General features: G+C 46.7%; 1 protein-coding gene across 4 annotated transcripts in view; it reads right to left on the bottom strand.

Moving 5' to 3' along the window:
- The window catches only part of LOC147030216 (collagen alpha-3(VI) chain-like), a 146447-nt gene that overhangs the window by 30824 nt on the left and 101452 nt on the right, over positions 1–14171 (bottom strand). For all 4 annotated transcript variants that reach the window (XM_085874048.1, XM_085874049.1, XM_085874051.1 and 1 more), the window contains exons 27-33: positions 10234–10296; positions 9110–9142; positions 8980–9016; positions 7902–8401; positions 5830–5926; positions 4796–5422; positions 3075–3156 (exon numbers count right to left, since the gene is read on the bottom strand). In XM_085874048.1, the coding sequence (XP_085730174.1) occupies positions 3075–3156; positions 4796–5422; positions 5830–5926; positions 7902–8401; positions 8980–9016; positions 9110–9142; positions 10234–10296 (1439 nt within the window). The remainder of the gene's footprint in view (positions 1–3074; positions 3157–4795; positions 5423–5829; positions 5927–7901; positions 8402–8979; positions 9017–9109; positions 9143–10233; positions 10297–14171) is intronic.

A 14171-nucleotide genomic window follows, 5' to 3' on the forward strand; every position in this document is an offset into this window, starting at 1 on the left:
AGAACCATTCAAAAATGTACTTGATAGACAGGGACGAAGGCCCTGAAGTAGGAACAACAGGTTTTATTCGGACATGGACACAGCACAGCACCGGAACACGGGCGGGTCACATGACTCCGCTTTACCACGTCCTGGTGCACCCATGTATGCATGCATTTTCATAAACTACTGATACATCTCACTTTTGTGGGAGGATCAGAGCTCCAAACTGACTGGCTAGCTGCAATCTGGGTGTTATTTGTGGTGCTAAGGCATTCCTGAGCCTCATTGAGAAAATCTCACAATGTATAAGCCTTTCATATACGGAGCTTCATGGAGTTTAGTTCCTCACTCTTGGCTGGTGCCCCTGAATCTCACCTTTCTCTTCCTATGGCAGTCATAAAAAAAGTCCTTTTTGCACCATGGGAATCTCAAACCCAAAGGCAGATTCCCAAGGATTGTCACTCTTCTACCAGTGGCAGAGGTTGGTAAGCTCTCTCATATATATATATATACAAGCTTACATCTGGCCTTGCTCCTCCTGCCCTCTCCTACCTCTGCCTTCCACGAGCCACTCCAGGTCAGACATGTTCTTCGAGAAACCCTCACCTGCTAAACCTCTCAAAGTCCAGGCTCGTTGCCCACCTGCATTCATTCTTTCCCTTATCCTCTCGATTGTGGAATCATTTCTCTGTGTCCGTTGTCTCATCCTCGCTTGAGCCAGAAAATGTGATAGCCATCACGACCTCATGCAGTTGCCCACATCCACATTGTATTCCACACGTGCTGATTGTTTTCCATTCTGATTTTTCTCCAGCCTTTACACCAAAGATACTGGAATCTAATGCTCACCATTGAATGCTAGCAGATGTGGTAGTCATAAATAAAGACGCTTCCAAGAAATAAGATCAGGAAGATCTTCACACGACACAAAAAGCAAACCGATGAAAGCTTTGGACACTTTTTTTGTCATGAGTATATTCCCAGGTATCTTGCTTCTATTTACTCAACACTATCCTATTTCCTTTCCTTGCTTCCAAAAAAATAAATAAATAAATACATTTCCACCACATAACATTTCTCATTTCGACTTGAATTTCGGTCTCCTGGTTCTACATCCCCCCCCCCACCCAACCCCTCTTTTCTCCAGACTGAATCTACATTAAATATAAACACTTCTATTAAAAAACAATAAAATCATTTTAATAATGAATTTAAACCCTTGCATCTCCCTTCATAAATGCGACACATCTCCTTCTTCTCCACCACGATATCTCTCTTCTTTTCAAAAGGATTAGTAGACCCCATTGGACTTAGTCCGAAACGGGGGCTTATGGATTTGGTCTCAATTTTCGTGTCAGTGAGTGCGTGCGTGCGTCTGCAACTATATCTCGGACATGCATGGACCAATTTTATTTGTACTTGGCAAAAAGACAACACATGATGGTATACATGTGCACGCCATTTTTTTTTTCGACATCAGATCGAAGATGGCCGACCGGTGACCATTTTGTTACTTAAACGTGTCCCCAACCATTTCGCGGACATGCATAGACCAATTTTGTTCAAACTTGGCACAAAGACAACACATGACAGTATACACATGAAGAAGATTTTGTTTTGTAATTTGATCAAAGATGGCCGAACGTCAGCCATTGCAGTTCATTTATTTTTTTATTTTTTGCACCCTATGTCTCCTGCTCGCCATTCCTCCCCACACCCATTGTTTGTCTGCCTCCCTCTGTCTTGGCCTTCGGCTCTGTTGTTGGTGTTTCCCTCCCTCAGCTGTTCCTTTTTGTCTTGTTGCATCCTGATCTGTTCAGTAAACTAGTACAAGCTCTTCCATGAGCCTCAACTATGTACAGAAAAAAAGTCCTGACAATTTATTGTCGGGCGAAGAATCGAATGCAGATTAGACACATGAATGGCAATTACGTGACCACTGAAACCATCCTGTTGGAGTTGCACCATCCTGCAGAAGGTAAATCCATCCATCCATTGGGACCATACTCTGTGCAGAGCGTTGGTGCTGCCGAAGCAGTCTCCCCGCTATTGGACACAATCTTGGACGGGTTGCCACTCTGACACAGTATACCAGCATGCTGGCACTCATTTTGCCAACCTCGGAAGGATGACAGGTCGAGTTAACCCCACCTGGTATTAATTCAACAGCTGAGCGGGATTTGAACTCAGGACCCTGGGATCCCGAGCCCACCACCCTAACCATTAAGCCAACGCCAGGCATAGAAGGTAAATGAGTGGAGGTTATGCACACTCAGACTGGAGTGATGGGAAACAGATAGCAAGAGATGCACAGCCAAACAAGCTTGGCAGCAGTCAGCACAGACAAGACATAAAATCTTCCTCCAAAGAATGAATGAATGAGCAGGTTCGCTGAGAAGAGATGAGTTCTTTATGATTATATGTTTGCCTTATGAGAATGGCAAACAGGGGTTCGCATAACTGGTACTCAGGTACTCATGCGTGGTAACTAAATGCATACTTCAAAGATGCTCCGAAAGCTCAGAAGTATACCAGCACAACAGAAGCTTTTGATGGAAGGTTTTCTCAGCTAGTGTAGGTAATGAGATTGTTCCATGATAATTCTGATAAATCGATGTCCTGTACTGTGATTTCAAAATTTAAGTGCACAAAATTAAGTTTGTAAATGATAACATAATTTACAAGTTACATTGTAGGTGTATAACTTATAAGATTAAGAAAAAAAAATCGAAGGAGAACACGCCGAAAGGAGGAAGAGGAGGAGGTTCAGGAGCATCCGGAATGAGAAAAAAAAGAGCGGTCTGCGAGTATCTCGGCTGGAGTGGATGCTCTGAGAGAGCGCTTGCAGAGGAGTAAGATGCATCGTAAGCTGAGAGGAGCTTTAAAAATCAGTGGCGCTTGGGAGAGCAGTTGAGTGCACTCGAAGCTGACTTTTTTATGAGCACCAAACCATTTCTGCTGGTACTCATTGGAGAACCAAATAAATAAAAAATATTGTGCGAACCCCTGACTATACAACATAACTAAATGAACAAAAATTGAGAGTTGCTTAAAAAAGGAAAGTTGAAGGAAGAACAGTGGAAAGACCTTACATGTCTGGAACTGGCCTTCCATCAATAATCAAGTGCTTGCACATCTCAGCAGTCATTGGGTCAGGATATGGCAGCAAATCATCTAAAGACACAAACATGGGTGAGTAAATATGAAAGAACAGCAGTTTGTGCAAACAGGCTTTCAGAGTGATGATGTGAGAGTGTGCAAGTTGTGGTAAACAACAGTCATGAATTACAGTATTTCTGCCTCGCATCACAACAATCTCACACCATGACTGCTGCATGTGATCACTGCATCTCGCCTCCTCGGCATCGGCTCTTCACGGCACTTCTTATCGCTGCCTCTCAACGCCTTGGCATTGGCATTTTTCGCCACTGCCCCTCGGAGACATGGCCGCCTCGCCCCTCGGCGCCGTCGACGCCTCGCCCCTCGGCGCCGTCGACGCCTCGCCCCTCGGCGCCGTCGACGCCTCGCCCCTCGGCGCCGTCGACGCCTCGCCCCTCGGCGCCGTCGACGCCTCGCCCCTCGGCGCCGTCGACGCCTCGCCCCTCGGCGCCGTCGACGCCTCGGCGCTCGACGCTCGGCGCCGTCGACGCCTGCCCCTCGGCGCCGTCGACGCCTGCGCCCTCGGCGCCGTCGACGCCTCGCCCTCGGCGCCGTCGACGCCTCGCCCCTCGGCGCCGTCGACGCGCTCGGCGCCGTCGACGCCTCGCCCTCGGCGCCGTCGACGCCTGCCCCTCGGCGCCGTCCGACGCCTGCGCCCTCGGCGCCGTCGACGCCTCGCCCTCGGCGCCGTCGACGCCTGCGCCCTCGGCGCCGTCGACGCCTCGCCCCTCGGCGCCGTCGACGCCTCGCCCCTCGGCGCCGTCGACGCCTCGCCCCTCGGCGCCGTCGACTCCTCGCCCCTCGGCGCCGTCGACGCCTCGCCCCTCGGCGCCTCGCCCCTCGGCGCCGTCGACTCCTCGCCCCTCGGCGCCGTCGACGCCTCGCCCCTCGGCGCCGTCGACGCCTCGCCCCTCGGCGCCGTCGACGCCTCGCCCCTCGGCGCCGTCGACGCCTCGCCCCTCGGCGCCGTCGACGCCTCGCCCCTCGGCGCCATCGACCTCTCGCCCCTTGATCCCAAACCCTGATGCCACATCGACATCTCGCCATCAATGCCTAGTGGTACCATGCCGTCTACACCTCAAACTGCCGTTGACCCCCAGTGCCACTGCATCATCGTTTCATGCCACCATGCCATTGACGTCTTGCGCCTCCTCACCATCGATGCCTTGCGCCACTATGGCATTGACGCCTCACAGAACCGTGCCATCGACACCTCGTGCAGCCATTGTCCCCTAGCGTCGCGGAATCAACTGCCACGTCATCGACGCCTCGGTGCCAGCGGTGCTTCACGCCATCAACCCCTCGCGCTGCCACAGCGCCATCCTTGATCACTTACAGCAACATAGGTGTTTTTCATTTAGTATTATCAACATTCCAATTTTGCAGTTTTCCCAACTATAATGAGGAAACTGTCCCTGCATCAAATACACTTTTTGACTGAGCAATTCCTACACTTTTGAGAAGCAAAACTGATAATGTTAAATGAGGACACGAGGGCAACACAGAAATAGAAAAGGAGAATTAATGGCTCTCTCTTTTTTTCATCTTCATTTCAAGCAATGACATTGGTATAAAATCTAAAATCAGGACTGGTATTATGATGATCCTAATGAGTGTACTTTTACTATGTCGAGGTGATGACCAAGATCCTCACCTTTCCAGTTCTGGACCAGCTGGTGGAAGAAACCAGCGACATGACCTTTGGTTAGCTCACTATAGTCCTCCAACTGCAGGCTGTGCAGGTGTTTGGGCCTGCTCGCCAATGTTCCATCAAGGCTTCCACCAACCCCGAGCATAACGACCACAAAACCTTGGCATTTGGCTTGCAGAGCAGCACTCCTCAAGCTTACAGGGTCACCATCCATTGCGTTTGTGAGCACCACCATAACACGCTTGGCATCTAGACGATTGATTGGTGATGGGAAAACGTGCTGCATTGTCCATTTGATCGTTTGGCCTGCCAGACCCACACCACCAACAATTTGCTGCATTCTCTGGACATGTTTTCGCATGGGTCCCTTTCCTGTGTATGTAGTTAAATTAAACTCCGGCCTCAAAGGCCCATGGAGCACAACGCCTATTTGCGCACCATCTGGCCTCTCGGGTGTTTTCGCAATAGGAAACAGGCCAAAGGCGGTCTTCAAAAAAGCCTTGACTTTCTGAAACTGATCTTGGCGGAGGCGGGTCGAACCATCTACTATAAACACCATATCCATGTTTACAGATGGTGTCTCAGGCCAGCTGCCTCGCTGTGGACATGTTGCATTTGGTGTACACTCATCTACAAGGTGGTGAAAGGACATCAAAGCAAACAGCATTGTATAAGTTCCAGCTTTATGTTAGTATCAACATATTTCTGCAATTCGGACGATTCAAAAGCTTTCCACATGTAAACACATGATTTGTGTTCCAATCTAAACACGACATATCCTCATGATGCTGTGACCTTCTCTGTTGATTTCTCTGTCTCACTGTGTTTGTGTAAATGTATACCATGAGTTTCTACCCCCTACTGTCGTTATTCATGCAAAAGTCAAATTTACATCTTAACTTTCTATGACCAAACACTTGATGTATTAAATATTCTTTTGTCTGAGTTTTTTTTATATTAGTTAATGGACTTTTTCGAAAGCAGATAAGAGAACATGCAAATGTGGCTTAAGAGCGTCCAGGGACAGGATGACTGACCATGGCAAACTGCACAATCCATCAATTTCTTGAGGAGCTCTGCTGAAGCAGGTTTATTCTTGGGAATCACAAAAATTTGTGAAGAAGGTTCGCCCAGCTGTGCAGAGGGTGGTCAGAGGAAAAAAGAAAATCAAGTTTTTACAGTTAAAGTTCCGTAAAGCCACGATTTAAATGTATCAACACTACAACGGGCCATCTTTAACGTGCACAAGTAATAGCATCAAATTTAATCACCCCAGGCACACTTTTCACAGATGTGTCCCATAATTCCCAGATGTGCTTCCAGCAATGATGCAACCAACAGCCATAGGCTGCGTACGAAATTAATGAATTTGGTCATCTCTTATAATGTTCTTGTGATTCATTTAAAAGTGCTTTGATATCTCGAAATGCCATTGTCCTGCACAAGCTCCTCCATGCACTTTAAATTTCTATAGAAAAGGGGAAACTCGAACAGTCAAGTTCTTGAAAGATGGAAAATGCCAAATTTTCATGGCTGTGAGATAAGAGTGTTGTCAAAGAAAAACGAAAAAAATTGAATTGTAAGACGCAAAAGTAAGTTGAAAAAGATTTATGATACGTCGCGAGGTGGGTAGGAACGTTAATGAATTTGGAGACAGCAGCCTATTTGTGTCACTGCTCTGCACTACTATGCTGCACTGCGCTCTGCTGTGCCATGCTCCGCTCCACCCATCGGTCCCACGCTCTACCCATCCGCACCGCGCTCTGCCCATCTGCACTGAACCACCCATCCGCACTGTACTCTACCCATCCGCGCCGCGCTCTACCCATCTGTGCCACGCTCTACCCATCCATGCCGTGCTCTGCCGATCAGCGCCGCACTCTACCCATCTGTGCCACGCTCTACCGATCAGTGCCACGCTCTACCCATCAGCGCAGCGCTCTGCCCATCAGCGCCGCACTCTACCCATCTGCGCCGCGCTCTGCCCATCCGCGCCATGCTCTACCCATCCGTGCCGCGCTCTACCCATCTGTACCACGCTCTACCCATCCATGCCGTGCTCTGCCGATCAGCGCCGCACTCTACCCATCCGTGCCACGCTCTACCGATCAGTGCCATGCTCTACCCATCAGCGCCGTGCTCTGCCCATCCGCGCCACGCTCTACCCATCAGTGCCACGCTCTGCCCATCCGCGCTACGCACTACCCATCCATGCCGCACTCTGCCCATCCACGCCGCTCTCTACCCATCCGCGCCGTGCTCTGTCCATCTGTGATGCACTCTGCCAATCTGTGATGCCTTCAGCCCCGCCATGCTCCACCCCGTCCCTCCATGTTGCGCTCCGCCCTGCCCAGCCCAGCCGTGCCCCTTGGTGCCACACTCCACACCACCACGACGCACCATGCTCCATCCCGTTGCATCACACTCCACCCCGCTATGCTGCACACCTCCGCACCACGTTCCACCCAACCGTGCTGCGCTCCGCCCAGCCATGCTCTGCCCCGTCGTGCCACACTCTACCCCATCACGATGCACCATGCTCCATCCTGTTGCATCACACTCCATCCCGCCATGCTGCACACCTCCACACCACGTTCCACCCCACAGTGTTTTGCTCCACCCAACCGTGCCGCGGTCCACCCAGCTATGTTCTGCCCTGTCATGCCACACTCCAACCCACCGCGACATGCTCCATCCCGTTGCATCACACTCCACCCCACCATGCTGCGCACTTCCACACATTGTTCCACCCCGTAGTGCTGCACTCCACCCTGCAATGCTCCCCCATCATGCCGCACTACACCCGCTGCACCGCACCATGCTTCACATCCCACTGCCCTGCATCCCGTCCCGCAGCCCCGCGTCCCGTCCCCCAGTGCCATGTCCCCACATCATGCTCTATCCCGTCACATCGCACTCCACCCCACCATGCTCCACCACAATGTGCCATGCTCCACCCCACTCTAAAATGCTCTGCCCCATATTCAGTCCTATTTCAATATGAATCCCCGAATCCACTTAACATTTCTAACTCTGGCTCTTTTAAACATGATAAATGCATGAAACCATGTACTATAAATTAACCAATCAAAAAGCCTGTGGAACTTGCCCTCAGAACATCTTCCAGCTGTGGTAGTTCCTCCGTAGCCAGGATTACTGTGCCGATTCGCTGTGCAGAGAGTTCCAGAACTGCAGCATTCATTTTCTTATCCTTGCCTACCCCCGAAACCGGCAAGAACACAGCCAGCTTCTGAGTGAGCACCCCACCCCGCACACGCTTAAACGTGCGTCTTGCAACAGTGCGCATGGCGAGGGCCAGGTCCCCAGCCTCCTGGGACTTCCTGAACGGGAGATTCTCCAAGAATTTAAGGAGACCACTTTTATCAACAAAGTCTGTGAAGTGCACAAGCGTGTGGGTATCTTGATCGTAGGTCACAAGTGCAACTCGAGCCCCCTTTGGGCAAGTAGAAACAGCGAGGGTGATCCTGGATAGAATCTCTGCCAGAATGGCCTTGTTCCTGTCAAAAGCAGCTTTTGTAGTTTTCAAAGAATTTTCAATCACAAAAGCCAACTCCGTCGGATATACAGGACAACTGGAATGGCAGCAAGCTGTGAAAGGAAATCAGAGGGGTTCAACGCATTTCGCAATCGAGAATGTCTGAAGAGCCTCGAGCATTTAAACATTATTTTTTACTCTTCAATTTCAGGAGTGAAGGCTCATTGAAGAAATGGATGAAAGAGGGTGAAATATCATTGTGCGAGCGACAGACCGAAGGGAAACGGGCGACCGAGGGACATACACAAAGCACAACAGTGTGGGTGGAGATGCCAACGAAGGTAGTGTCAGTGAGGATTTTAAAAGGTCATGGTGTAGTTATGTGGGGTAACACGACATGCATGGAGACCAACGTCTTGAAGGGCTTGAAGGAATGACGTCAGAATGGGAGAAATGTAGCCATAAAGTCGAGGAAGGTCTCCATTAGAAATCAAAAGCAAAAAGAGAGTCAGCTCTGCTGTTGTGAAAACGGTATTTTGCTGGGGAACTAAATTGTCATTTGAACCAATATTTAAACTGAATTAATCGTTAGTAATTTCTGTTGTTTGCCTGGTTAAGAGAGCCCAGTTAATTGTGTCGAAGCGTTATGGTCTATGGGACAGAGGTGAGGATGTTTCCCTTTTGTACTCACCACAGTTTTGTCGGATAATCTTAAGCAAAGCACATCTCTGCAAAGACAAGGTTAATGCTTTCAATAATTAATTCACAATTAATTATTACAGTGATGAAACTACATATTGTTGAGCTGTTACGCCAAGTACCTTCATCGGAGGTCCACTGATTCCAGGAGGCCCCTGAAACACAGCAACACCGTAACCTCGACATGCCATCTCGTAAAACCAATAAGGTGGGGGCAAGTGTCACAACAAAAACTGACAAGTTGAACACAACTCCATCTCATGGATGTCATAGCTTCACAATACCTGTGGCCTAAACTCCTGAAAACAACGTGTCGAACACATCATGTTGTGAGAAGCAAATCGCTCAGTTAGGTGTTTCTACAGATCCACCTTTGGATGTGATGGGTTTCCTTTTAAGACTGTTTTACATTTCAACAAACTATTTCAAAATTTATTTTTGAGTTGATGCTACAACCATATAAATGCGTTTGTAATTTGTGGAATACCCTGTGCAAGAAAGTCATACTTTCTCAGCTGAAATCAGAAATATAATCGTGTTATCACATGAATAGTCTCGACACATTTACACAGGGTTAGCACACGTTTGACTGACTGATGTACCATATTGTGCTACAGAGTGTTGATTCTGCCGAAGCAGTTTCTTGGACAGCGGTCATGCCGGACAGATTGCCATCCCCCTCCCAGTAGTAGTTAGGGCAGGAATTTGTAATATGGCGGTAGTGCCCGCGATAGCTCGCCTACTCTTCTCGAAGGACACCGTGTGATCTTTAACATCCACCAACTAATGCCGGCAGATGGAACACCAGTTCTATGTCCATCTGACGAATGGCACACAGATTGATGAATTGTGTTTTTCACGAAAAACAACGAGTCGTCCTTTTAAGTCCCCTTTGAGGTTTACATGCTACTACCTCTCCCATGTCCTCTTTGAGGTTTTCCTGTTGCTGCACCACCCCTCCCGCACACATATCCCCTTTGCGGGTTCTACGTTACTGCCCCTCAATGTGCCTTTGGATTTTTTTTCATCACTGCCACTCCCATTATTTTCATGGTACTTCTCCCCCACCGCCACTCCTCCCGTGTCCCTTTAAAGCTTCCATTACTTCCACATTGATCCAGTCAGTTCCTACTCTATGGATGATTTGATGTGCTCGTTTTATTTCCTCAAGAAACATTTTAATACAAGGAAGGAAAACATAAATTTGACAATTGCAATTAAGAAAACCGTAATTCAATGAATGTACCCGATTTCCTGGTTGACCATTCTTGCCTGGGTCTCCAGTAGTCCCCGGTTGACCTGAAATTCCCTGCAGGGTCACAAACAGGGATGCAGATCATGCAGTCACCGATAGCACAGGTAAGCCACAAAGCAACATCTGGAAGGCCTCCAAAAGTATACAAATAACAAAAGTGCAAGAGCACATTTGCTTAGCGGCAAGTTTGACTCATCATCTGTGTGATAAGAACCCGACTATGTCAGGTCTATTTGTAGTTTTCCAACAACTACAACAACACAAGATTATTCAGATAACATGACTGCACAAAAAGAATAATACAATTATTGATTGAGTTTGGGAGTACAGAGTATCCCACAGTGGGTGTTAGTGTTATGTGGTGTAGATAACACCATCTAGACAACAATGTATTTGGTGAAGAGGGGAAAAAAAAAGAATGGGTTGGCTGTGAAAGTTTTCATCTGAACCCCTGGTATAAGGTTATTTATTTATTTTTTCATACACATTCAAGGCTTGTGGAAGAGCTAGTACACTGAACGGATCAAGATGTAACACGACAAAAGGAACAGCAGAGATAGGCGGGAGGGGACACCAACAGCGGAGTTGAAGTACAAGATAGAGGGAGACTTGGACAAACGATGGGTGTGGGGAGGAATGGGGGGCTGGAAAAGAAACACGGGGTGGACAAGATAGATGCAAAAGGAAGCTCTCAGAAAGGAAGAACTGGAAATTAGGAAGGAGGGGGGCTTGGGAGTGGAAAGGGGGAGGGGGCGGTTAACGACGGAAGAAAATATCATTGTTTTGGATTGGGGCCGACCTGAGAAGTTGGTAAAGCTATCTTGAAGACTGAGAGCAGAAAATGAGATTGAAGGGAATGTATAAGTTGCTTCCACATGAGAGAAAAAAAGCGGAACGAATGACTGGAGGTGAGCAGTGATTCTGGATTTTGGGAGTTTCACCAGAAGGAGGTTGATGGTGGACCATATACACCCTACAGAAACCTGGTGGGGACAAAGAACGGAAAGAACAGAGGGTGCTAGACCAGAAAGGAGGTCCTCCTTCTTTAGAAGACAGAGTAGAAGAAGACAGAAGAAGATTTTCCCTGTAGAAGACAGAGAGACCATCAACCTATCTGTGATAACGAAGTGATAGGCCCATATACTCAGCTTCGGGAGAGAGAGATTCCAATCATCTTGAAGGCCTTAGTTTACATGGCATCAAGCTGAGCAAGGCAGGAGGCAGGGAAACAAGCCCAAAAGTGTTAGCTGTACTCCATTAAGCTGCAGATGAAGGCCTTGTAGGTGGATACGAGTTCAGATATACCCTGAAGGACTTTGAACAGCATATGGACTTTGTGGCTGCACCCTGGAGTGGATTAAAAACAAAAAAAGCATTCTATGCACAGGTAAATTTGTCTTCCTTGCCTTCTTCTCGCTCAAAATTTTTGGCAAACATGATGACTAATTGGTCCATCAGCGAAGCGATGGGTATGTTCTGCTAGTTATGAATAATGACTGTCCTAGAACTGATCTTTGAGGTACCCTCCTACTTACCTTCTTACAGCTGGATATCCTCCCGTTCACAGGCGCTCTTTGCTTCCTATCACCAAGCCAATTTCAAATCCAGTTTGCAACTCTACCAGCCAATTCATATGCCCTCATCTTTGCCAACCACCTTCGATGTGGTACCTTATCAATCATTTTTGAAAGTTTATATACACTACATCCACTGCACTGTCCTTATCCACCCAGTCAGAAACTGAATCGTAGAACTCCAATGTCTTTGTTAAACATGACCTCCCTTTAGTGAATCTATACTTTGAAATTATTTCAATAGTTCACTACATCCAATATTTAATTATTGACTCCAAAGCCTTCCCCACAAATGAAGTCAAACTAACAGGTGTATAGTTCCCAAATTCTTCTCTGGATCCTTTTAAAAATAGTGATGTTACATTTAGGACTCTCCAATCCTTTGTAACTTGTCCTGACTCCAACGAGCTGTTAAAGATGTCGGTTAAGATCAGGCTTATCTGCTCTGCCATCTCCATCAATACTCTTGGATCCATATTATCTGGCTCCGGAGCTTTATCATCCCTTAGTTTTACCTAGCTGTTTGGTTACTTATTCTACTACTACTTAGATCTCCTCCCAAATCCCTTGCTTGCCCATGAGATAGATACTCTCAGCTATTGGAAGTTCCCCTGACTGTTCTTGTGTAAATGTAGAAGCAAAAAAATGATGTAATAACCTGCCATGTCACCCTCATCATGCACTAATTCCCCTGTGCTTTTACTGAAGGAGCCCACACTTATCTTAACCTGTTCTTTAGCCCTCATATTACTTAAAGAATGCCTTGCTGTTATGTTTAATATTTTGCCCTACTCTTTTCATATTCTCTTTTGGCTTGCCAAGTTATTTTCTTAACTGGAGTTTCCTTGCTCCTGCACCAATGTGAGTCAACCTCTAGACCTGTTATTTTGTACTTACTGAATGGCTTCTGCTTATCCTTAATTATAATTAGTCTACCTTAACACCTCACTGGAGTAATACCTACTCTGCACCCTACACATTTGTTCCTTGAATGTTGCCCATTTTTATTATGCAGATTGCCCATTCATTAACACTCGCTAGCTTTTCCCAATCTCGAACACCGACTGCTCTTCTCAAACCTTCAAAGTTTGCGTCCCTGAAATCTAACAGCCTTACCCTATTATAATTTTTGTATATTATAACAGCCTTACCCTTGCAGACTCCATATTTCAACAATAGAGTTGCACACACATAAGGCAATACGTATGGGCACTTTCCCTCAGATCCTACCTCCACTTCCTCCACCATATTGGGATCATTGCTTTTTTAAAAAAAATGGAACATCGCACTGGCACCACCATGGGCTTTTGTACATGCTGACATAAAAAGCAATCCTGGATTAGCTCAAGAAATAATCATCCTCGGCTCTGCTCTTTCCGCGTTCCTGGACCCAATATGTCTAATAAAAAAAGAGGAAAGTTCTTTGTGCGTTTGTTTTGTTTGTTCGTTTATGCATTCGGACCCCGCAGAAACAAGTGCAACCAAATTTTGCATGGCCTGCTCTTTCACCCAGAGGAAGGTCGAGAGCTGTGTTTGGATAAAAAAAATTGAAAAATGAAAAATAAATTACAATCACATAATTGGCCTTCAGGCTTCGATCGGGTCTTGTGCTAATACACTACTTGCATTTTTTTTTTCCAGGCGTGATCGAGTAATACGTATTGTGAAGATCGTTTGTTGACGCTGTCATGATTTGTTGTATTTTTAAAAAAATTAATTTAATAAAAAGAAGTTAAAAGAAGTAAAAGTGGTCCAAGTACATTTGCAATGCCCAAGATAATTCACACGAAACCATAAGACCAACATTGCCCAATTTGTCATGCAGGAAATGTTGAAATACATATTTCATTGAATTTCCCCAGGCAATGCCGGCTACTTCAGTGAGTCTTTAATCAATTAAACTTCCCCAGAGTCAATACTCTTCCCTTTCCACAGACCTTTCTGAATTCATCATGAACCCCTCTCTCCTGCTCCTCCCTCATATCAGGCGTTTTATAGATGCATCCTAAAAGTATCTTACAATTCTTACAACCTCTAATTTAAATCCATACAGAATCCTCAACATTAACCCCCTCCTTATTGTCATTCCTCGCTCTTGATACAATATTGTCTTACATCCAGATTGCCACACATTATCCCTTTTTTTCCTTTCCATATCACACCAATAAATCGTGTCAACTTCAATTTCTGTATTCCAGTTTGATTCTTCATTTCACCACCGTCTCGCTTACTGCAATTGCCATAACCTTTGCGATCTAGTTAAGTTTCAAGCTCTTCCGTTTTGTTATTCAAACTCCTGGCGTGAGTATAAAATGTTTTAAACCTTTCCCTTCCTTTAATCTGAGGTGTAATCAA

The sequence above is a fragment of the Eptatretus burgeri genome, chromosome 3, assembly GCF_056783735.1.
Source record: "Eptatretus burgeri isolate ZD-2024b chromosome 3, Ebu_testis_v1, whole genome shotgun sequence".
Taxonomy (NCBI): Eukaryota; Metazoa; Chordata; class Myxini; order Myxiniformes; family Myxinidae; genus Eptatretus; species Eptatretus burgeri.